General features: G+C 41.5%; 1 protein-coding gene across 1 annotated transcript in view; it reads right to left on the reverse strand.

The window, feature by feature from the left end:
• EMILIN2 (elastin microfibril interfacer 2) overlaps nt 1-18,743 on the reverse strand; it is a 37,194-nt gene extending 18,451 nt beyond the window's left edge. Inside the window, exons 1-4 of the mRNA XM_079982892.1 lie at nt 18,122-18,743; nt 14,145-14,267; nt 5,660-5,835; nt 1,031-2,926 (exon numbers count right to left, since the gene is read on the reverse strand). Of these exons, the coding sequence (XP_079839018.1) occupies nt 1,031-2,926; nt 5,660-5,835; nt 14,145-14,267; nt 18,122-18,240 (2,314 nt within the window). The 5' untranslated portion in view covers nt 18,241-18,743. The remainder of the gene's footprint in view (nt 1-1,030; nt 2,927-5,659; nt 5,836-14,144; nt 14,268-18,121) is intronic.
• Between the last annotated feature and the right edge of the window lie 5,290 nt (nt 18,744-24,033).

Raw genomic sequence — 24,033 nt, forward strand, 5'->3', positions numbered from 1 at the left:
AGCTATACAGTTCTGCATTAAAGGTAAAGGTAAAGGTACCCCTGCCCATACGGGCCAGTCTTGACAGACTCTGGGGTTGTGCGCCCATCTCACTTAAGAGGCCAGGGGCCAGCGCTGTCCGGAGACACTTCCGGGTCACGTGGCCAGCGTGACATCGCTGCTCTGGCCAGAGCCAGAGCCGCACACGGAAACGCCGTTTACCTTCCCGCTGGTAAGCGGTCCCTATTTATCTACTTGCACCCGGAGGTGCTTTCGAACTGCTAGGTTGGCAGGCGCTGGGACCGAGCAGCGGGAGCGCACCCCGCCGCAGGGATTCGAACCGCCGACCTTTCGATCGGCAAGTCCTAGGCGCTGAGGCTTTAACCCACAGCGCCACCTGCGTCCCTACAGTTCTGCATTACTGGACTCTAAAAGCTAAGGGATACCATAACTCTTTACTACAGATCTGCCTGAAGGGATGCCCACCTGTGCTGAATTTAGGAGCTTTTGTCTCATTCAGTGTGCCATAGGTAGGGCAGAAGGGATTCACTTCAGCAGTATCAGCTGTTCTCTAAATACACACACACACACACACACACACACCTGTGTTTGCCCATAAAGTAGGGCGAGATCATGTCTGAGCCTGAACACTCTGTACATGAGCAAAGAATGGTGCTCTCTGTCTGTTTGCATGCAACATTTCATGAATATGAATATCCAGAAATAGTTAAAGAAACATTTAGATTCATAGATTCAATTAATGCATCATAAACATTCCAATCAAGAACTTGTAAAAAACAGTATTACTATAAAGTGATGTCATGTTGTATAGAGAAAAATTGTACAGCATTTGGCTCAAACTGGATTCTTCCCAAATGTTTGATTTCAGTAAACCACATTTAAAAAACAAAGGTAGAAAGTAAAAATATGAACACAATTCCGTCTGCTCTCCATGATGTACATTGTTATTTTAAAATCTGTTTAGCTTTCCCCTGTTGTCACCTTGTTTAAAATTAAAAATTAGCATCTAGAAAGAGGGAGGCTAACTTACATGTAGCAGGTTTAGTTTTCATCAGATTCTGGAGGTCAATGGTGAATTTGTGGAACTGGCTGTGGAACTGCTGGGATGAATTCTTGAGTCCAGAAATATCTTTAGAATGGGAAATTATAGTTCTGTTCATCTTATTGACACAGTTCCAAAGACTGGAGACATGTTTGTTTAATCCCTCCCTTATCCTTTGGAGGCTGCTAGACACTTGCTCTAGTTTGCTGCAGGTTTTTTCAACACTGGACACTCTACCCTCCATATCAGAGACACCAGGCAATTTCTCTTGGCATTTGTTCAGGTTATAATATAACTTCGTGCTTAGCTGTTCCATCCTATCCTTTAAGTCATTACAACAATTACTGTCTGGGTGAGTTTGATTGCCCACTGTTTTCTGTATTTCATCTACCTTTCTGAAAGCATCAAGTTGTACCTTTTCACAAGTAGAATTGATACCTAGAAGTTGTTCATTGCAGCTGCTCAAACCACCCTGAAGTTTCTTAACATTTTTATCAATAGCATTCAGACCATAACGAATAATTCGTAAATCCTTTTGAAGCTTCTGAATGTCATCTTGGCTGCCTTTAATTAAATTAAATTTCTCACTTAAAGAGCCATTTAAGGATTTTAAAAGACCAGAATTACCCTCTGTTTTCAAAAACAATACATCATATTTACTGTTGCAGTCTTCTATGTCTCTCTGGAGGCCCTCCACATTGTGTGATACTGGCTTGCATTTCTGCCTGCAAAGGTTTTCAATATCTTGCAGTTTGTTCTTCACAATATTTATTTCAGAGACAAACTGTTCATTTCCAGACCCTGAATTGCTATGCAAAATTGATAATAGATCAACATTTCTCTCATCTGGATTTGTGATATTAGTAACATCTAGAAAAGTAGCACTCAGACGGTTTTCCAGTGCCTGAAGCTTTTTGTCAAATATGTCTCTTGCTTCATCTACTTCAGTAGCTATAACACCACGAAGAGTTTCTTCAATGTAAAAGCAGTGTTGTTCAGCATTTCTCTCTGTAACATTGATCCTGGCTTCCACTTCCTCCCATTTTGCATCAAAGTTGCCTTCCAGATATGGAGTGGCTATGTATTTCATTTCATTATCTATTCTGGCATTTAAAATCCTATTTGCTTCTGCAGTTCTGTCAATCTTCTCACCCAAATGTTTTAGCTGCTGAGCAAAAGCATCAGCTTCAGCATTACTGCAACAAACTGAGTGGTTTGATGGTGCTTGGATAAGAGTCTGAAGATGTTTTATCTCCTTTCTGATGTCATTTTCTTTCTCTCCAATAAGTTCCCTTATTCCTTGGCAGCTGGCTTCATGATCATCACAATGTTGTTGAATATCCATCAGTTTGTACTCACAGGAATTTTTCAGATCTGCCATTTTCTTCTCAAATCCTTCCAAAATCTCCTGTCTCAGATCTTCAAACCTAGCATCAATGTACTGCTGATACAACTGGCTACTCGGCATCATTACGGTTGGGCCTTGGGCGGCTTCTTGGAGCTGTTTTAATTGTGCTTCATAACCATTTGCTTTCCCTTTCACTTCTTCCACCTTGTCATCTTTGTCCTTCAATCCATCTTCTGTTGGTTCAGATTTTATATTTTCTTTTCCAGGTTCCTTTTGGTCTTTATTTCCAAACACATGAATTTTCTTTGTATCGCCCTCAGCCGTACTGTCAGGCTCTGGATGGTCATGAAGGTTGTTCAACCATGATACAAGCATCCGACTTGCATCTTCTTGAACAGAAAGTTTTAGGTTTTCATTCACACCTGTTAAGGAGGACTGAAGCTCTAGCACAGTCTGTGTAAGGCGGAATACTTCATCTTCAAGGAGCTGAATTCTTTTATCCTGAGAGTCCTGTTGTTCTTGCTTCGGATTAGTGTCTGCAGAAAAAAAAGAAAGAAAAATGTGGAAACAGAATTTGAAACTAAACTTGAAGTTACAAAACCCCAAATTGACTTAGATGGTTTAGAGGGATAAATCTTTACAACTTTCTCACCCACCCATGTTTTTCCTTCAAACCCACCCATGTTTTTCCTTCCTTCTTTTATATTTGGCTCTGTGCTTTAATACAAGGGTAGGAAGTCTGATGATGGATGTTGTTGAAATCTAACTCTCATCAGTCCTTGTCAAGATGCCCAGTGGTCAAGGATAATGGGAGTTGTAGCCCAGCAATATGTGAAGGGTTACAGATTCCCCACTCTTCCACCAGACTAGGAATATGACAATCAATGTACACACAAAATATGATACTGATTTGAGACTGCATCATCTGTGCTGATCTCACTATGACCCAAGTCCATCATTCTGTACTTTCATGGGAGTCAGCACAAAAAAAGCTTATACAGGGAAGCAACCTAAGCTGCCCTTTCAAATACTGAAATATGCACAGTACTTTGGGCGGATATTGCATATCAAACTGATTATCTTTTGCTACAGCTGTGCAAATTGGCCACTGCACCTAAATCCTGAACATTTTCCTGACAATGAAGGAGAAATGCCTGCAACATGACATCAAGGAAAACCAGCCCCAATTCATCCAAACTGAATATTACAACTGGCCTTGCCAAATGGAATATGCTCTGAAAGAAAGAAAGACTAGCAAAAGCTTCTTGTGCAGAAGAAAGCATGTTCACCTGCATAAACAGCCCTCACCCAGCTCTTGGTTCTAGGCTCTGTTTCCACACAGTAGCTTAAAAGTCATCACTAACTTATCAAGTTAGTGACAAGCACTAGCATTAAAAAAACAAACACATATTCTTATAATACAGAATCATTCCATACAACATTCTGAAAATATCACTGAACTTATAAATCTGAAATAAGCTCAAGGACACTACAGCTGCTTCCAAAAGAGTGGCCCCAGCACTACCAAATCACTGTTCTTTTGTTGTAAGCTGCAAGTGAAATTGGAATTAAATTTCTACACTATTGGCAGTAATGCACTTTTTCTGTGTGTACATCCTATGTTCTGCCCACACACTGCTGGGGTGAGGCCATTTTAAGTTCAGCACATATTCATTATAACTCTTTTGGTGAATGCCATTTCATCACACACACACACCAATTATGAATGAATGAATGGATCTTTATTCGCATCAGCCATTGGCCATAGCAGTAAAACAACATGATATACAACAATACGATACACAAAGAATAGGAAAAAAAGTTAATTATATAAAATACATTTTAGGGTTTTAAATCAATAGTCAAATACTGGATCTTATTCTAATTGCCCCAGCTAAAAACCTTGCTGTCACCTGCTCATCATGATCTGCCAAGAGAAAGGACACTGTGGCAGTGGCTGGGCGACCCGGAATGGACAATAAAAGAGGGGTGATAACCTCATTCCCCAAGTCTTTATAAAGAGTGCAAGCCAGAAGGGCATGCGTCACCGATTCAGTACTGCCATCTCCACAGGGACATAAGCGTTTTTCATGTGGAATCTGTTGGAATAGTCCCTCAAATACAGCTGAGGGCAATACATTCAATCTCGTGAGAGTAAAAGCATGTCTATATTTTAAAATTGCTAGGCTATGCAGATAGGGTGCCAGAGAGTCAAAATGGGTAGGTGGAAAATTGTCATACCATGGGCAAAATTTCCTTATTGTGACCAAGTTGTTCTGATGCTCGATATCATTTAGGCACTGACAAATTTGACTGTTTGCTTTGCTAAAACCCAAAGTGAGTAGCTGTTGTGGTGAAGTTTTTGATAGACAATTTTAGCCCAGGCGCTCTTGTGACAATTTTGCAGCACTAGGCATATTAGACCGGGGGGATTTAAGTTTAGGCGAAGCTAATAGTTAAGTGTCCTATGCCAAATCCGTAATTCTACCAAGGGAAGATAAGCCTCTAGGCGCAATGATGTGTTTGAGACACAGGGTGGTACAGAGAAAATTTGCTTTAAGAACTTTCATTGGACAGCTTCCATAGATCTAAGGTGAGTGCCTGTCCAAATCTGAGCCTCATATAATAACTGTGCTAGGGGTTTAGCTTGGAACCCTTCCAGGACTGATGGTATATGTTTACCACCTTTTGTGTAGAAAAAGCCTTTTTAAAAAAATCATTTTTAAAATTATTGCTGAAATGCTTTCAGGGCTTTTTTAATGAAAGAAAAGTAAAGTGTTATAACTCAATACTGTTAATTTGCTATACTGCTATAATACTATACTACAACAGTCAACTTAGGTTTGAACCCAACAGATCGCCATCAGTCCATTTGCTTTAATAAAACTTTATAGTTACTGCCATGTTATCAATATGGTTAATAGACTGTTCTTTAAAAATACTGTTTTTTAAAAAAATATATACAATGATGCATATATACTTCTGTCCATGCAGCTATGCTTGCTCTTCCTCTCCTGTCTCCTCCACAACCTCCTAGACCCTCAGAAACAGCTCTGCAAGCTTGGGCACCCTCCAGACCAGATTTTTGGGGTACATGTGGGATGGCTCTGTGACTGGGCCCACAAAAACCTACCTCAAAGGGTTAATGAGACTGATAAATGGCAGAGAAATAAATAAAACACTTTGGACTGCAAGTGCTGTGTCAAACATAGCAAAAAGAAAAATTATGGGCAGGGACATGCATACCAAAATTCAAAGAAAAGAATTACCCAAGCTTGGCTTCATGTCATCTGCTGGTAGCTGTGCTGGGTAAACAGCAGACCTTGGCTTTTGGGGTGTGCCTTCTTTGCAATCTATACCCATGTATCCAGGGCAACATCTCCATTCCAATTCTGTTACTGTCTTATATGTTATTTTATATTTAGGTCTGAAACTTGTACGATACCTGCAATAAATAAAATGAAAATGGTAGCATTAACATATTATGGTGATCTTTATTGGGCGGGGGTTCTTTCAAACAAAGCAAAAGAAAAGAAAAAGAAAAAGAAGAAATAAAAATAAAAAGGACTTCTGATTTTCCACCTGTCAGTTATATAAAAGAAATTATTCAAAACAGTCACTCTAGCACGACATCCAACTGTATGACTTTCTGTTAAGCAATATTTTCCCAATCTTCAGATCCAAATGTCTCAAATTCATTCATTTTCCTTTTCACACAAAAAGTCCAAAAGGGGTTCTCTAACTATTATTAATAAATGTCAGCAATAGTTTTTCTCTAATCAAACATATCAACTTCAGCAACCATTCCTCCATATTAAACAATAATAAATCATTCCATCTTTGTCCATGTAGCAGGACAACAATGACTACTTTTAAGAGGTTTAAAGTCATTAGAGAGCTATATAAACAATCCCTGTAATGAGTAGGGGGAGAGTGGGAAAATATAATATCCTGCCCACCCATGACTATCCTGTTTCCTCCCTGTTCTCTTATGTATGTTTAACTACTTATTACTGTGAAAGCAATTTAGCTAGGATGAGTATTCTTTGAACTCACTGCTACAGACAACAGTGACCACTTTGAAGTGATTTAAAGTCATTAAAGAGATATTCCAGCCCTAACAGTATTTAACTGCTTTGAATTAGGCCTAGTAAATCTGATTCACATGCATTAATCTATGCCCACATTTCAACGGTGGTATCTTTGCACCAACGCAATTCAAAGTTTGATAAATAAAGCATTTTGATATTTAAAGATGTTTGTTGTATCAACTCACTGAAAGTGTTTTAAAGTAACTTCCATTCTTTATTTAACATTTTTATATTAATATTTTTATTTATTTTCCAAATTACAGTAACAACATCAAAATAACAAATTATAATCAGGTTCAACCTTAATTGTGGTCCACTGAAGTAGACAGACCCACATTTTATAATCAGTGCTTTGCCATTAGCTACAGTTAGTAATCATAAGTTCAGTTATTATGATCTACAGAGCTTTGTTGATTGACATAGCCTTCTTTCTCTATGCAATCTGCAATCAAAGTTAGAGCTAAGGAGTATGGCTAGATTACCAGCCTACCAGGATTACTTCAGGACATTGTCCACTGTAGAAGACAAGTAGAAATATTCTATGTTACAGAACAGTTGAAGCTCTTAGTACCACTCCCTTATTTTCATCTATTTGTTACTGTTGAATCCACAGCAGTTAAAAATTCTCCAACAATGAAATCATTTGCTCCTCATGGGATTCAGCTGATTCTCTGTTATTAGCTATGCAGCACAAGAAACTAAACACTCACAAACCCAAATACAGTGGTACCTCGGGTTAAGAACTTAATTTGTTCTGGAGGTCCGTTCTTAACTTGAAACTGTTCTTAACCTGAGGTACCACTTTAGCTAATGGGACCTCCCACTGCTGCCGCCGCGTGATTTCTATTCTCACCCTGAAGCAAAGTTCTTAACCCGAGGTACTATTTCTGGGTTAGCGGAGTATGTAACCTGAGGCATCTGTAACCTGAAGCGTCTGTAACCCGAGGTACCACTGTACTGTACCATCTAAAATGCTCAGATTTCCTAAGGTTGCTTCCTAAATATTACTACAGAAAAAAAAGACAAAATTTGCCTTTGAAGTCGCTTGGGGATTTCCAACCGTTTCCTAAATGTTTCACAAACATCAATGAATTAATCAGTTCGAAGAAGTGCTTGAACTCATAATAGCTACCACCTGCATTTTCATTTATTGGGAAATAAGAATTGAAGCTGCCTTCCTGAAATCAAGAACACATACAAAGTCCTACTGAAATCAACTGATGGCAATCTGTTGGGTTCAAACCTAAGCTGACTTGCTCAGCATGTCTGTTGCTAGCATTAACACAATTCTTTTCATTCTTCTATTATAGTAATGCATACTATCAGAAAGATGGAGAATTGTGATACATGACTACCTCTGAGTCCTAAAAACGCAAAACAAGAAAGTAGTGCTCACCTGCATTTGTATTCTTAGAGGACTTCTTCCCTCACTCCCTGCACCTTTGTATATCATAGCATAGGCTGGTAACATATACCCACATATTCAGGTCCATAGAAACAAACAGAAAACTTTAGGCAGGCTCTTGGCCTTTCTACCTTGCCACACAGTGATGCCATTTTCAAAGTACACTTCTTGCCTTTAACCTTCCAAAGCACCTTTATTCCACAAGTTCCTCTCCTCCCTCTTCCCTGTTAATTAGAAATACATTTACTGGATTAACCCTGTCATCAAAATAGTTTCTGGCAATAGTTTCCCTTTTTTGAAGGGACTTAGTTTAACACAATAAGAATGGGAAAACCTGACAAGTGAGTCATGAATGTGCTGCAGGAAGGAAGGTCTGGAAAATGCATTACATCCAGAGACAGTGGGTCACTGGTCAAGACTTTTCAAAATGACTCTGCAGATAAGCCCCAGGTTGATTCACATGAAAATAAAATAAAATAAACTTTTTAAACAAGGAGACATTTTTAATAGCATGGCCATTTACAGATCAACAAAAAGGAGGCCAACAGAAGATACAAATTTGCATAAAATGTGCATATGATAATTTATATGCAGATGCAAATTTAAACATAAAAACAATAATTTAAATAGATTTACAGTGCATGTGGCCATAGAGGAGAAGACTCTGACCAAGTAAACTGTGTGCCTGTTCAGGTGCTAACTGTTGATGACCAACTTCAAGGCGCCTGTTCTCCATCCTTGCGGGGGGTTTTATCCAGTTAATCTAGTCTAATCTAGTTAGTCCATCAAATAAAGGCCTGTCCTCTATAGTAGGGCACATAGTTCCCTCTAGGTCTAAATAAAGTTCTAGGGGAACTATTATTCCAGGAAAATGGCGACCATGGTAAGGTGGTTCATTTCTTGTGACTCACTTGCAGTTTTATGTTGAATTAAGTATATGGCTTTATTATTGCTATATTTCCCCTGCATTATTGTAGTCCTTCGCTTAGAAAAAGCAAATAAACTATTCTGTCTAAGAAGTACAGGCCATATCCATTTACAGTTGAATTTCACATAATATTTCTAAGAATTAATCTGCCAGCTGGGCAAAATACATTATGTATGGGAACAATACATAATGGTCCATAAAGAATAAGCAAAACCCTAGAGTATGTCATAAAATAACGTTTTTAAAAGAACCACTGCCATCAAGAATAATCAGCTACATGTACAATGGTACCTTGAGTTACAAACGCCTCAGGTTACAAACGCTTCAGGTTACAAACTCCGCTAACCTGGAAGAGTTACCTCGAGTTGAGAACTTTGCCCCAGGATAAGAACGGAAATTGTGTGCTGACAGCACAGTAGCAGCAAAAGGCCCCATTAGTGAAAGAACACCTCTAGTTAAGAACAGTTTCAGGTTAAGAATGGACCTCTGGAACGAATTAAGTTTGTAACTAGAGGTACCACTGTACAGCTATATACAAAAGTAAAGTTAAAGCAACCTCTGCTGTGAGAACATTGTAGTTCATGCAACTTTCAGATAACCAGTAGTTTCTCCCCTAATAGAACACCACATCCTTGGGGGGAAATCTTTCTCTCATGGTTGGCCAACATGGTGCCTTCTAGGTCTTATGGACTACGGTTCTCATTATCTCTGTTCATTAGCCATGTGGGCTGGAGCTAATGGGAGTTCCGGAAGTCCATTCAACTTCCAAAACATTCAGAAACCAAAGTGCGGCTTCTGATTGGCTGCAGAAAGCTCCTGCAGCCAATCGGAAACTGCAGAAGCCCTGTCGGATGTTTGGGTTCCAAAGAACATTTGCAAACACTCACTTTCAGGTTTGTGGTGTTCGGGAGCCAAAATGTTCAACTTGCAAGGCATTCAGGATCCAAGGTACAACTTTATTTCATATTATTTCCCATGTCAATACCCTAGCAGGAGCCACAAGATGTTACCAGAAGACAGAATTAAGTTTGATAGGTTCTGGACCATGAGAATATGTGCTTTCTGCTCCACAGCACTGGAAATATGTTGTTTCTATTTGTCTGGAGGTACACTACATTGCATTATGAAATATAGAGAGTTTTAACACTATTTGTGCATTTGTCTAGGAATGAATACAACAAAGAGCTTGTTTAAAACTCCCATCAAGTATTATCAAAGATCAAACATTCGTATTGAGTTTTTCTGAAATTATGCAGTAAGTTATGGATGTTGTATGAAATAAATATACCCCTTTGCAACCCATAGATGAGAAAGAGTCTATTGTTCACTGTTTACAGACAAAAACGGGCAATTTTAGGTCAATGACACATGGCCATAAGTTCATCTCATCCAGCAAACTGAGACTATCAAACATGCCAAAATACTAAGGATCACTGATAACTTCTTTTTGTTTCCAATACACTGTCCCTCTGCAGCATTCCCCATGAGGTCTGCAAGATGGGGCCTCTACAGAAAAACCTTTCCCTGGGCACATCCAGGAGTCATTCCTGATTATGTAACAGCAGTACTCCTTTTGTAAATATTTTTGAGACACTCAAAACCATTTTTTTACTCTTAAATTTACTGGAACAAATTTTAGGCTACCAGCAATGACCGATGGAAATGCACACACACACACACACTGCGATGAATCCAGAAGTGACCTGAAAACATTACTAAAAGAGTGGAATGGGGACGGGGCAGAATGCTTTATGTGGGGCCTGCTGACGGATGCAGGGGTCCAGAATATAACCCATGTGCAAAACGAAGATTGCCTAGACTTAAAAGTATTGTCTACATATGATACAAGTTTTCAGCTTAGGACAGATTTCTGCATTTATTCCGCCAGAGCCATTTTTATCTCAAGACATTTAAGCCCATACAATGCATACATTGATGAACATTCTTATACAGATTAGGGCTCTGTGTATTACCTCTACCCAGCAGCAGCTGATCCCCACTACACGTAGTAGGGCTGCTAGGGGGTCACAGGGGTGTGGCGAATGTGTGGTCCCAGGGGCATGTCCAAGTTCTTCTGATTTTCTCCCCATCCTTCTCCCTTGCAAAGCTACTGTGGAAACTAAGCATTGCAATTTTACAAATAGTTGGCACCTATAAAATAGTTGACCGCCCCTTTGATTAAAAGAATATGAGAGTACTGTACCCAAACAGCCAGTGACAAGAGAGGAGGATTGTAAACTTAAGTCTTCAGAGCCACTGGTGTGCTTGTTTTCCAAAGGTATAGACAAGAAGGTTCTTGCCAATTGGCTTACTGAGAAGGAAAATGTACAGTCAATATTCTATCCAATTAAAATGTGATGCAGATTAAGGGCACCACCAACTACTCACAAACCACACCCTTTCACAGACTTGAGCAGATGAGACATGATTAGGAACTATAAGCCTCAGAAATAAATAGAATGAGCATGCACAGAGTGCATCAGTCTCACCAAACCTTTGTTTGTATTTAATAATGTAACACACATATCCACCATGGTATATAATCACCACAGTAGTTCAGGATCAGCAACTGGATCAGGCCAAAGGCCCATCTACTCCAGCATCCTATTCTCACAGTAGCCAACCAAGCAGCACCATGTTTTTTAAAACCTAAAGAAAAACAGGAATACAAAACATCCATACAATCTCAAGCCTATGTACAAACATTAGAGTTCCAATAATACAGAAGTGTTGAAAGTTGCAACACACATAGAAGCCACCAACCATTTCTCCTCACCCAGTCACAAAAATGATTAAAAAATTGATATTATAAAAAGATACTCTGTCCACTGTTGCTCTCTCTTGATGAATATTCGTTTAAAAACACAAGCTGCTCAAACTAGCCACCACACCCTTCTCCTGGCTAGCTACAAAAGAATGGGCTTTGAGGCGTGGCTTTCAGAAACAGCTCTGAGCATGCTCAGATGACCATTCAAGGCAGTCCTACTGAGACTTCTTGTTAGGCCTCATAACAATAGATAGAGTGAGAGCCTTCCTAGTAGGATTAACCTGGCAGGCGGCCCTATCAACCATATGGTTTTTCTGCTTAGAAAGACATGGGAGGGACCTTTTTGTCGTAGCTGTACCCACATGCTGGTCTCTCTCAGGCCAGTGAAGGTACCTGCTCAGGCCACCCTAGCTGTTCTATTAATTCACAATGCAAACACATGCATACTTATTTGTAAGTAAGTCCTACTGTGTTAAGTGGAACTAATGGGTGCAGAGAAAGAGAGACCGAACCTCTCATCAGTCAGCCCAATCCAATCTTCCTCTTTCTCTCTTTAAAGTATTATAAAGTGGTCAATTAAGTTAAGATACTATGAAAAGAATCAACAAGGAACATTACACAAAGAACATCTCACCACAGCTTCCTCTAATTAAGCTGATGTTGTCAATCTTTAGTTGAATGTAAGCTTCTTTTTTGGCAAAGGCAAGCTACTTTTTTGCCAAAAGCATTTGTGCTGCAAAATTCAAGCACACAAAACAAAAACGCTGATCAATAGTTACAGCTCTAAACAAACATACTGGGGAGTATGCCCCAATGCATACAGCAGGATTTACTACAAGTTAACTTGTATAGGATTGCACTACATAATTTCTTAGTATGTCTTTGACTACTACTAAAAAAAAGGTAAAGGACCCCAGACAGTTAAGTCCATTTGCAGACAACTCTGGGGTTGCGGCACTCATCTCGCTCTACAGGCCGAGGGAGCTGGCGTTTGTCCGCAGATAGTTTTTCCGGGTCATGTGGCCAGCACGACTAAGCTGCTTCTGGCACAATGGAGAACCGAAATCAGAGCAGCGCATGGAAACGCTGTTTACCTTCCTGCCGGAGCAGTACATATTTATATTCTTGCACTTTTTGGCATGCTTTCGAACTGCTAGGTTGACAGGAGCTGGGACCAAGCAGCCGGAGCTCACCCCGTCGTGGGGATTCGAACCACCAACCTTCTGATCGGCAAGCCCAAGAGGCTCAGTGGTTTAGACCACAGCGCCACCCGCGTCCCGTCTTTGACTACTATCAGAATGTAAAGCCATAATTGACACACCCGAGGAGGTGACTAACCATATGCCTCTTTTCACATGATTTTGAAGAAATAGTAACTGCAAATTTGCTGGGGGCGGGGGGCGGGAATACTCACAGCATTCTTCCAGATGCAGACACACATACATTGGCAAAGATATCTAGATTTCCAAGGTACCTGATTTCCATTTAACACAAGACGATAGTTTCAATTTTTTACAACTTATTCCAGGGTAGTTTCATGAAAGCCAGTACACTATTCTGGAAGATTTCCATATGCTCTTCTCCCAGTCCTCCTCCCTTACGAAATAAACTATATAGCCCAGAAGCTTGTAGCTTGAGTGTAAGCATTCTAGATGATCAAGCAACACAGAGACAGGGCTTTGAGCATCTGAATTGCTAGGTTTTCTCAGATTGTGAGGGAGTAAAATATTGTCCAGACTTTCAAATTGTCACCATTCTGAGAGCAGGTGATGGAATACATTTTTGCGCACCTGGCAACATCTCCTAAAGTTAGATGCTTTGCTGAGACAGCCTATTCAAATAGCCACTTCAATGGCTGTATATTCTGTTCACCAACATTATAGCCCTTATTTATATTCCTTTTGTCCATGTGGATCACAGGGCAGCACACACTGCAAAAAATTAAGAGCTCAAAATTACTGGAACATTTTGGCTTCCACCCAGGCATTTCAAAGAAGAGGACCTGCACTGATTTACAGCGAAGTTTATGACTGCTCTGCATGACTAGAGCCTGCAGGTGATTGTAGGCCAAGGAATGTAATTGTACTCAGCAGCAGGTGTTCACAGAGCAGCCACAAAAATTGAGGTACTAATTGCTTCAACTTTAATCAGAGTTTTTTAAAAAAAATAATACTTAACTGATGCCAACCCCGAAGTAGTTATGCTAGGGTAATGTTTTTGCAATTTCCTTCTTTTGTCTGAATAATGTATGGTGACTTATTGTATTATCTGTTGACAGAAGAGTCAACATGGCTCTAATTAGTTGCAGCTGCCTCATGTTTGCAATAAAAAGAGCAAGCTCTGCTCAGCTTATACTACGGCTTAGAAATCAGATGTTAGAAAATGGTGCACATCCTCCTGAAGTACCCACATGGTGAAACGTGAAGAATTCCACAGCCATACTAAGTTGTGTGATGAAGCAGAGGATTTTTCTGCCTACATATGGGAATACCTCACTGCTGGAAAGATGACCAAATACTTCCCCACCCACTCAGTCTCCTCCTTGTCTTCCTTTGTTACTTACACAGGAGCATGTGGGCAGGGGATCTGGTTCCAGGCACAGGAGTACTGAACTTGAACAAAACTCTCTGTGCCATCCAGCACTGAGCAGGTCACATTCTTGTTCACGATGTAGGCACACCAGTTCCTGCAGGGGGGAAGAAGAGAGGGAGACAAGAACAGGACAGACACACTGTTAAGCCATCAAACAGTGAAAGTTATTAGCCATTTCTCTGGGTCAAATATACAACCACAAAGATTCCATTCAAGAGACAGAGAAGACAGACTTGAAATTATCTGATTATTATTATTATTATTATTAGCCTAATACATTTACGGGTTGTAAAGCAATTTCAAAGTTATAAGGAGATGTAACAAAAGTAGTCTCTTGAATGCTACTGTGGAACTTGAGTATTCAAAAATACCCGGGCTTACTTTAAAAGAATAAAATGTACCAAGTTAAAACTTATATTCTCACTAAATATAGCTGGTGACTACAGAATAGAGGCTGAAATGGAGGAATAAAAGCATCTCATATCAAACTGACAAGGATTGTGTTTGAACCTAGGGTGTGGTAGGACATTCTTCTTTCTGCTCTTTCTTCCTATATGAACAAATGCAGATACTTTAAATGACCAAATACACATCCCAGCCCAGCAATATAGGTTATTATGAAGCAATTAGGAGGTGTTTGATGTTAGAACACAAATGTGGTACTGGCTGCTTAACATTAAACTGAAGCCACAGAATACTGAATCTGGGGTGGATAACTTTGGATGTTAAGGAATCAACCATGTTCTCTGGCCTTGTGAGAAGGCACTGGGCTAAATGGCCTCCTTTGGTCTTTTCCATCTCTTTGGTAGTAGGACACTTGGGTGACCAACCCTTTGTTGCTAAATCGATTGCTTATGATGGATGATCAGCTGTCCACAGAGGGAATTTAAAGGTTAGGATATATTTTTTCCTGAATGAGCAAGTTATCTGCAGAGTGCAGTCGGACTTCAGAGGTTTTACAAAGTCATATGCAGTTGGCAATTGGGATTTGAAGATGGAGAGTATGCTGTAAGTTGCATGTGCACAAGCAATTGATAAGAGTCTAAATGGAAGCTAGAGGGAAATCCAAACTTGTTTTAGAGACTTGTTCGTAAGGGAGCTGCATTAATGCTTGCTTTACACTTGCAGTTTTACTGCCTGGTTCTAAGGCACATTAATTCATCCTTGCTTTAGCCATGTTAGTGAAACCCCAGGCATCATTTAAAAATTGGCTAAATATTGAGGACTTAGTGAGTTTCAGTTATATTTAAGGAAATTATACCATGCTTGAAAAGAACAAGAAACAAACTGCCTTGTCTTTATGGAAGCATGAAGCGAAGCCTGAATCTACAGTTTTGTGTAGAGGGTAAAATGATGGTCATTTTGTTTTGTTCTTTGTAAACAATATAATGGAACCAGAAAGTATTTAAAAACCTGGGAATATAACTTTGCTGTTAAGTCTCTTTGTTCTGTAAACTGTAAATGCAGTCTGTATTCTGGAAATGAATAATGCTGTTTAGAGAGTGAATAATTTACCGGGGATGGTTATACTGACTGGAGAAAGAAATGCATTTGTAAATATGGAAATGAGTAACTATGAATCATCTTGAATGTTTTCAATTTATGTCCCTTTATCATCTTTTCCAGGGTGAGCTATAGGCTCTCTAGAGCTTTTAGAGGGACTAGATCACCTTTTAAGGTGAATGCTATTTGGGGGATTGCTTGCTAACAGTTATTTTCAATTGATATTTCTTCAAAAGGAGCTAATGGTTAGGATGAAGTCTGAGTCCAGTCCTTTTGCAGAGACGTGTGTGCAGAGGAGTTGGCAGTGCAGGTTTGGAGGCAGAGTTTTAGGTTTAGATAGACCAGATTGGGACAGGGGAAAGACAGTGGGGATTCCAAGCTGAAGTTGTCCAGAAATCAAATGAAGGATCAGTGAGTTGTCTGCCTTTTTTAAACTGTTTATTTCTAAAAGTCTCTCTCTACTTGAATAAATAAATAAAACACTACAAAGGCAGCATAACTCTCCAGTGCTTTTTCTATCTGGAAGAAACTAAACTCTTCATTGATACCCCCCTAAACTACTCACTGCTTGAGAATTGAGGAGCTTCATTTAACAATATTATTTAGTGCTACATGCGTGGAGGAGAAAATTACTAAAAAGAAACAAATATCTTTCTGCTGTTACTAGTCACAAAAGGGGTCACAAGTAGGCACCAAAAACAGAATTGGTGTGGCACAAGTAGACCAGATCACTGAACTATGGAGCCTGAACCCACCTTTCAGTATCTCGTCTGTGCTCAGCTTGTCCATGCCCAACGCACGCAGATTGTGTGTATTGTTATGTCACCCAGTGTTCAACTAGCCAACCAAATAAGGCACATGCAGACACAGCCTTTGCGAAATGTCTTACCTAGATATTTTGTCAACAGAGATGGTCCAATACATTTGCTGCCTGAGGCAAAGGAGAATATTTTCCCTCCCTAATTCCATGTAAAGAATCTGAGTGAGCTTGCAGTTGGATCTTCATTTAATACTGACATTGGGAAAGTGCCCTCCTCCAGTCCACAGCAGCCTCCCAGGAAGAACATCACAACAAGGGCTTGCCCATCAGTTGGCCAAAGAAGCAGCAACTGTGGAAACCTAGTTTCCTCCCACCCCATCCCCTGCTAGAAATAGCTATCGGATCCAATTGCAAATTGCCCTGGCTGAACTGAAGAGAAGCACATTCTGGCTTTAATCCGTAGGGCCCACATGGTAGTACTATGGGGTGGAAATCCCAAAGGATGCCTAAATGCAATATTATCATCTAAAAGTCCACTGCCTACAAGAAGATAATTAACTTCAGAGTCTGGCCCTAACTATCAGCTGGAGAACTAAGGCCTGCTGAGTTATACGTGCATGGTTGTGAGGTGTCAATGTGAAGTGTTTTCTGTTTAAATAATTGCAACTAGTGGTAAGAAGCCTTGAAGATCATGATCCAAGGCAAGCTGTAATAATAATAATTATTATAATAATAATTATTATTATTATAATAATAGAGACAGTGTTCAAAATCAGCCAGGCAACAGGTGCATTTTGTACCTGTCAGCCACTTGCAACCAAGTGAAGATGCCCACTAATACACATCACACACTAATAACACATCCTGTAGAATTCTGTCAATTATATTTTATCTGCGCCATCAAAATGAATTTCGGGAACCAAAATGCTTTTTTTATGCAGCCTGTGCAGGACCAATTATTGTAGCTTACTTACCCCACCCTATTGCCCTGCTCTCAGCTGTGAAGAACACTCTTACATTATGGTCCATGTCACCATTAAGAAAAAGAGGTTGGAATAGACCAATAAATGTGTGAACTGTCCCTGGATAACTTGACTTCTTTATGTTCTCAAAGTTGTTAAGCTAGCTGAAGGTTGTCATCTGATGTTTAACTGATTCACAGTCAGTCCATCATTTGAAAAATAAGACTTTAGAGCTGTCTTCTTGCCCCAAAATGGCAAGTAGGAATTCCGTTTTGGCGACTGTAACCTTGGTTTAAGCGGAACCATTTGGCACGTAGCTTATCGTTCTGAGTTTCTAACACTGGTCACATATCAAGCACTGCAGAAAGAGCTCCAACCATCTCAAGTAATACAGATTACACCGGTTGTGTAACATCCAATTCTGTTCTCTGCTGGGACTGATGACCGACCATGTGCTGGGAACTCAACCTAAACTCTCATCAGAGCTTCGCAGCCGCAAAGATGAGGGGATTCCCTGGAGACGCCAGACCCCCACCAATTCCCTCTTCCCCAACAACGCAGCCCTTTCACTTTGCTCCAACTTGCCCATTTGCGGGCAGCTTGCCGCTCTCGGCCCCGCGGCTCACTTTTCCCGGGGGGTGGGGAGCGTTTCATCAAGGGCCGGAGAGCGGAGTTTGAGGCGAGCCCAAGCTGGCGCGGAGAGGGGCCGAGGCGGGCACTTACTTGTTCCTGACGCCCGGCCGACTGGGGCGCAAGTGCGGCGCGGTCTGGCCGAGGGAGCCGGACAGAGACAGGAGAAGCAGCAGCGCAGTCCACCTGAGGGGCTTCGGGAGCAGCTCCATGCTGCTCGCCACAGCTGGCGCGCCACGGACTCGCCGGGCGCGAGGAGAGACGGCCCGCAGCTCAGCCTCCGTCCTGAAGACTTCTTCTCTCTCCCGAGACCCCTTTCCGCCTTCTTTGCCTATTTATCTCCAAGTTACGTCGCCCCTCTTTGGCTCCGCCGCGAACTCCACTTCTCGCTTCAGCTTCGCTTCTACTTCACTGACGCAAGACTCCTCAACCCCCCGCTCCCCGCCCCGCTTAGTTCTTCCCAAGTTTCCGCCCTTCGGCTCGCACACCCCGAGCCGAAGATGACTTAGCCGCCTCCTCGCCTCACAAACATCTCCCCTGGCCAAACAGCGGCGCGGCAGCCCCCTTCCTCTTTCCCCCGCTCTTGCCCTGGACGCGGCGGGCGCAACCACTCACTTCGGGGGCAGCGGGGATGGAATAGACGACTAAGGGACCGGGCTCGCGGCGAGGCGCTTTCCCGCCGCACGCGGGTGTTCTGGGACTCTCGACAGACTCGCGCGCTGACCCCCCCCCTCCTCGAGGGCTCCTCTCCCCCCCATCTGCCCTGCGTGACCTCCGAGAGAAAGGCACGTGCGCCTTTGTGAGCTACAGACAGAGGAATCTCCTCTGGCGGCCCTGCTCCTTCTCTCCCCGCTTTTCTTTCCATTCGGCGGAGCCTTCTGCTTTTCCAAGAACAATCTTACGCAACTCAGCAATCGTTTTCCCCCAAAAAATTGCTTAATAAAGGAAGGCTGCTTACTTAGGCCAAGGGAGGCGATTAGCCGTCACAGAGGGGATGCAGGCAGCCGTGCTACCCCTACACGGGTCATTATCATAGCCCAGTGCACCTGTTGGGGGACTCAAATATTCCTGACCACTTGGCAGGATGAAGCTATAGACCAGGCATGGCCAAACTTGGCCCTCCAGATGTTTTGGGACTACAGCTCCCGTCATCCCTAGCTAACAGAACCAGTGGTCAGGGATGATGGGAATTGTAGTCCCAAAACATCTGGAGTAATAATAATAATAATAATAATAATAATAATACTTTATTTATACCCCACCCATCTGGCTGGATTTCCCCAGCCACTCTGGGCAGCTTCCAACAAAATATTAAAATACAATAGTCCGTCAAACATTAAAAGCTTCCCTAAACAGGGCTGCCTTCAGATGTCTGGAGGGCCAAGTTTGGCCATGCCTGATATAGACAGCCAATGCTTCTAACACTGAACTATTTAATAACTTTTCTAGAGTGATACTGTTCTAACAAGGGTCCAGAGTTGCTTTATAAAAACAACAATAACATGTTCATTCTAATTTATAGTGTTAAAAACATATTTTAAATACTCTGCTGGGCTCTGATTTACAGCTGCAAGTATATTGCACTTAATATCAGTGAACAGTTGCTGGATGCTTCAAGACCTCTTCCTGGTGAGAAAAGACAACAGCATCTAGTCTAATCCCGAAAGAGCCATAGCCTTCCCCATCTTGGTACCCTCAAGATGTTCTGGACTCTGATTCCCATCAGCCTCAGCCAGCAGGCATGTGATAAGCAAGTTGGTTGGGTCCTGATGGGAATTGGAGGTCATGGGGTTAGACAAGGCTGCCATGGACTATGACTGATGCATATACACCCTGAAAGGAAATAAAACTATTTGCATCCCTGAAGACTAGTAAATTAATCATATATCTCTCCATTACCGCAAAGCAACAAGAGAAAATAATGCATTTACCGAGGTCGTTGCTATGTTCTAATCTGAATGACTAAGTGCCAAATATTAACAGTGACTTAATCAAAATAACAGGAAACACTGACATGTCTTTATATAGAAAATATTTGGCTTGATCTAATATCACATCAAGTTACATCTGTTTCAGCTGTGCTAAAAATTACCTCGAAAACGTATTTTGATTCTGCCACCGTTTTTTCCGCCTTAAATGGCAAATGTGTTTGTATAACCAGAGAGTAACTGGTGAACTGTCAATTGCTTCCTTTTAATGAAGTAACAAAACATCAAATAAGCCAACTGCTGCCTAAGCTTCATTCTCCACCCTTTAGGGACATAAGTGAGGAAAAAACAACACAATTTCCCCAAACTCTGCTTCTCTTTATTTCAGGGGTGGGGAACATGCAACTTTCCAGATGCTGTTACACTACAGCTCCCATAATCCTTGACCATTTGCCATGCTGGTTGGGACTGGTGGAAGTTGGGGTCCAGCAACATCTGCATTGCTACACATTCCCTAACCGCATTGGTTGACATATATATTAAAAATGCTATTGTAGTTATTTTGTATGAGTTGTGGTTGTGCAAAAGGAAATCCCAACTTTGTACCATGACTATGCCAGTTATTTTTATACTAGTAAAAGTTAGCAAATAAAATAATTTTGCATTACTAACGTGGACATGTGGGGCAATATCCAATGTTGTGCCAGTGGTTGCAACAGGGCTTTTCCCCTCCCCTACTGCCACTTCAGGTCCACCAATCTGCTTGAGAGAGTCCCCCAACCCATAAGAACAGATTTTGGGGGAGGTGTTTGGGGGGGAGAGGGGAGGAGGAGGAGAGAAAGCGGAAAGTCCTGTCACAAAAGCGGAAGTCTGCTGCACCCTTAGTGTTCTTGGTAGCTGCTACTCAATTGTAGAATCCCCTGCCCATGGAGAATACGAGAATAAATGTAGGATAATATATTTAATACAACTGACTAAATTGACACAAAGTAATGAACAAGTTCCCCAGAACCCTTCTTCAGATGTAGGGCAGAAAATATGTTCCTGGGCATAGTAAGAAAATCCCAGCCTTAGATGTCACCGATGAGCTGTTATACAAACTTAATTAGGTAAGACTATGCTAGATGTAGGGACGCGGGTGGCGCTGTGGTCTAAACCACTGAGCCTCTTGGGCTTGCCGATCAGAAGGTCAGCAGTTCAAATCCCTGCGACAGGGTGAGCTCCTGTTGCTCGGTCCCTGCTATTGCCAACCTAGCAGTTCGAAAGCACATCAAAGTGCAAGTAGATAAATAGGTACCGCTCCGGCGGGAAGGTAAATGGCATTTCCGTGCGCTGCTCTGGTTCACCAGAAGTGGCTTAGTCATGCTGGCCACATGACCCGGAAGCTGTACGCCGGCTCCCTTGGCCAATAAAGCGAGATGAGCGCCACAACCCCAGAGTCAGCCACGACTGGACCTAATGGTCAGGGGTCCCTTTACCCTTTATGCTAGATGTAACACACACACACACACACACACACACACACACACACACACGAAGATTCTTCAGAGTCTGAACTGATGTGCTGTAAAACATTTGCTGTTGTTGAGTTGGCCTTTTCCATCTGAAGTTAAGCAAGTGTGGGGTCATTTTAATTTCTACATTTTATATACACATTTAGCTGAGCATACTACTTTTATTGCAACACTTTTTTGAAAAAATGATTAACAGCCTGAAGTGTAAGGAAGAGGCAAAATAGAAGCTGGAATAAACAAATGTTTACAGCACTGCGCACTGTGCTCAAATGGCAAAGGCTGTCTGAGAGAGAGGCATTCTTGGCTGCCTCATATAAGTAGAGCTCCATTTTCTGGGAGTGTTCCCAAGATCTTTGCCTAAATGTTTTCCACATGTGATGAAAAGGCTTTCTGTTTAGACTTACTGTTGAACCTGAAGGGGCATTTATTATTGTTGTGGTGGTGATGGTGGTGGTGGTGAAAAAGATACAAAATGAAAAGTTCCTATAGGGGCAGTTTGGGATATGAATTTAAATACAGCATGGCTTTGGCTTTTGGCATGCATGCATGCATTTTGGCATGCACTGCCATTTGGACAAATGACAGGAAAATGTATAGGCTGCGTTGGCAGTGCTTTGATTTATAAAACTGAGTGGTACAGGAGAAGAGGTGTTAGCATAGATATACCGGTAACTCTCCCCAAACCCAGATTCGGGTGCAGTGAATCAGTGGTATGTCTTTTGAAAAAGGAGAGTAACCATTCTTCTCTCCCTTTGTGGTAGATTTTTGACAGGTGCAGCTTGTTCTGCAGGGACAAGAAAAGCTGCATCTGTTGGATTCGGGGGGAGGGGCAAGGTTGCATCTGTTCACTATATGACTTTTCTAGAGCCCGTTGCCAGAAATCCCTAGATGGCGCATAGTTTGTTTCAAGGAAGGGTGGGTAGATAGATCGGGGGCATGTTAGGACACTGGCCCTCTGTAGCAGGAGATACCCACACAAATACATTAATATGCTATTTCATATGTGCTGGGGCTGAGACTTGGCTCCAGTGAAGCCTTGCATATTTATATAACTGCCAAACTTATTTCTATTTTGCTATTAAAATAAAAAGTCTATTCCATGGCAGTAGGAATGCTACGTGAGTTGGTTTAATTGTCTTCTTGAATACAAGCCTGGGATATACATTGCTGCCATAAATGGCAAACTGTCTTCCGACAGCAATCATATGGACTTCATTACTCAGATGCTGTAATTCACGAGTCTCAGGAGTCCTTTGTTTCTGTGTTTTCCCTCTGAGTATTATCCCACTAAACACAAGTTTAAGCAGTCATGACTGCCTGCAAAGCAAAGCAGTGCATTTAATGACTGGTAACAACAGTGTAGCTCTATACAGAGCAAGTGCCTTAATTTAGACTAATCTATACAGATGGCTACATTTTAAGCCATTTTCCAGTAAAATCTGTCCAAGTTTGGAACTTGTTTTTGGTACCAGAAATGGAAAACCCTACAGTCCTTCATTTCCAGGATACTGGAAGACTGATCTGAGCACAGAAATGAGTAACAGAAGCCTTACAGTGGTCTTAATATGATTCAGGGCGTAACGATTAATTTCAAGTGCTGTGAGACCCAGTCTAGGTTTTTCACATTCACTCATTATATTTCCCTTTGCTGTTTTGAGTGAATAATGCAAGACTGTCAACACTGGCTCTAAAGCTGCAAACTATGCTCAGGATAATAGTTTGAACAAACTTGCAGAGAAAAAGGTTAACATGGATATAACTTCTCCCCAAAACATATATAAATTGTCTTGACTAATATAGGTTACTAATGCCACCTCATTTGTTCTCTTAATTAAACCAGAGTGCTTCTCCAGATGTAAAAAATAATGGTTTCTGGCAGCACTAATAATATGGCATACTTGAAACCTAATGAATGCTCTGACAGTCTTCAGAATAGCTGTCTTAATGAGAGAGGTGGCATGAACAGTTAACATGCATGCAAAAGATAACAAGCATGTTCTAAAATAGACTTGCACAAATAGAGTAAGAAAATCTTCTGAGAATAAAATGCACTGTTGGAAGGTTACAGCACCTGCTATGGCTCTGTCTGGGATGCAAGCCGTAGCAGCGTATATGGAGGTCCTGGGCTGCCTGGATAACAACTGCCCTCCCCATGGCCTCACTAATATGGTCCAAAGGAAAGCAATACATTTGGGACCAGCTTGGCTGCAGGAGTTGCCAGAAGGAGGCATACAAGAGTCCATCAAACCACCCTTGGTACTCCACTCTGGATTTGTGTAGGGTTTACTCCTTAGCCCTTTTCCCCATGAAGATGTCCCACAAGGCAGTGGGTAAAGCACTGTCATCAAAAGAGTTCCTAAGACCATTAAGTAGAGTCTAAAATCATCTAACTGCTCCACTGCTCTCACAAATGTTATCTTGAAAGATTTATGAAACACACACACATCTTTAATGTCTGGCCCTGTGTGGTCACTGTGTTGATGTAGGAAAAGCATCTTGAGTGACAACACTTTCAGAAGGCTAGTTCTTTGAACTCCCTTTGAGTTCTCCATCACAATTTGTA

The sequence above is a fragment of the Podarcis cretensis genome (assembly GCF_951804945.1).
Source record: "Podarcis cretensis genome assembly, chromosome: 7".
NCBI classification, from domain to species: domain Eukaryota; kingdom Metazoa; phylum Chordata; class Lepidosauria; order Squamata; family Lacertidae; genus Podarcis; species Podarcis cretensis.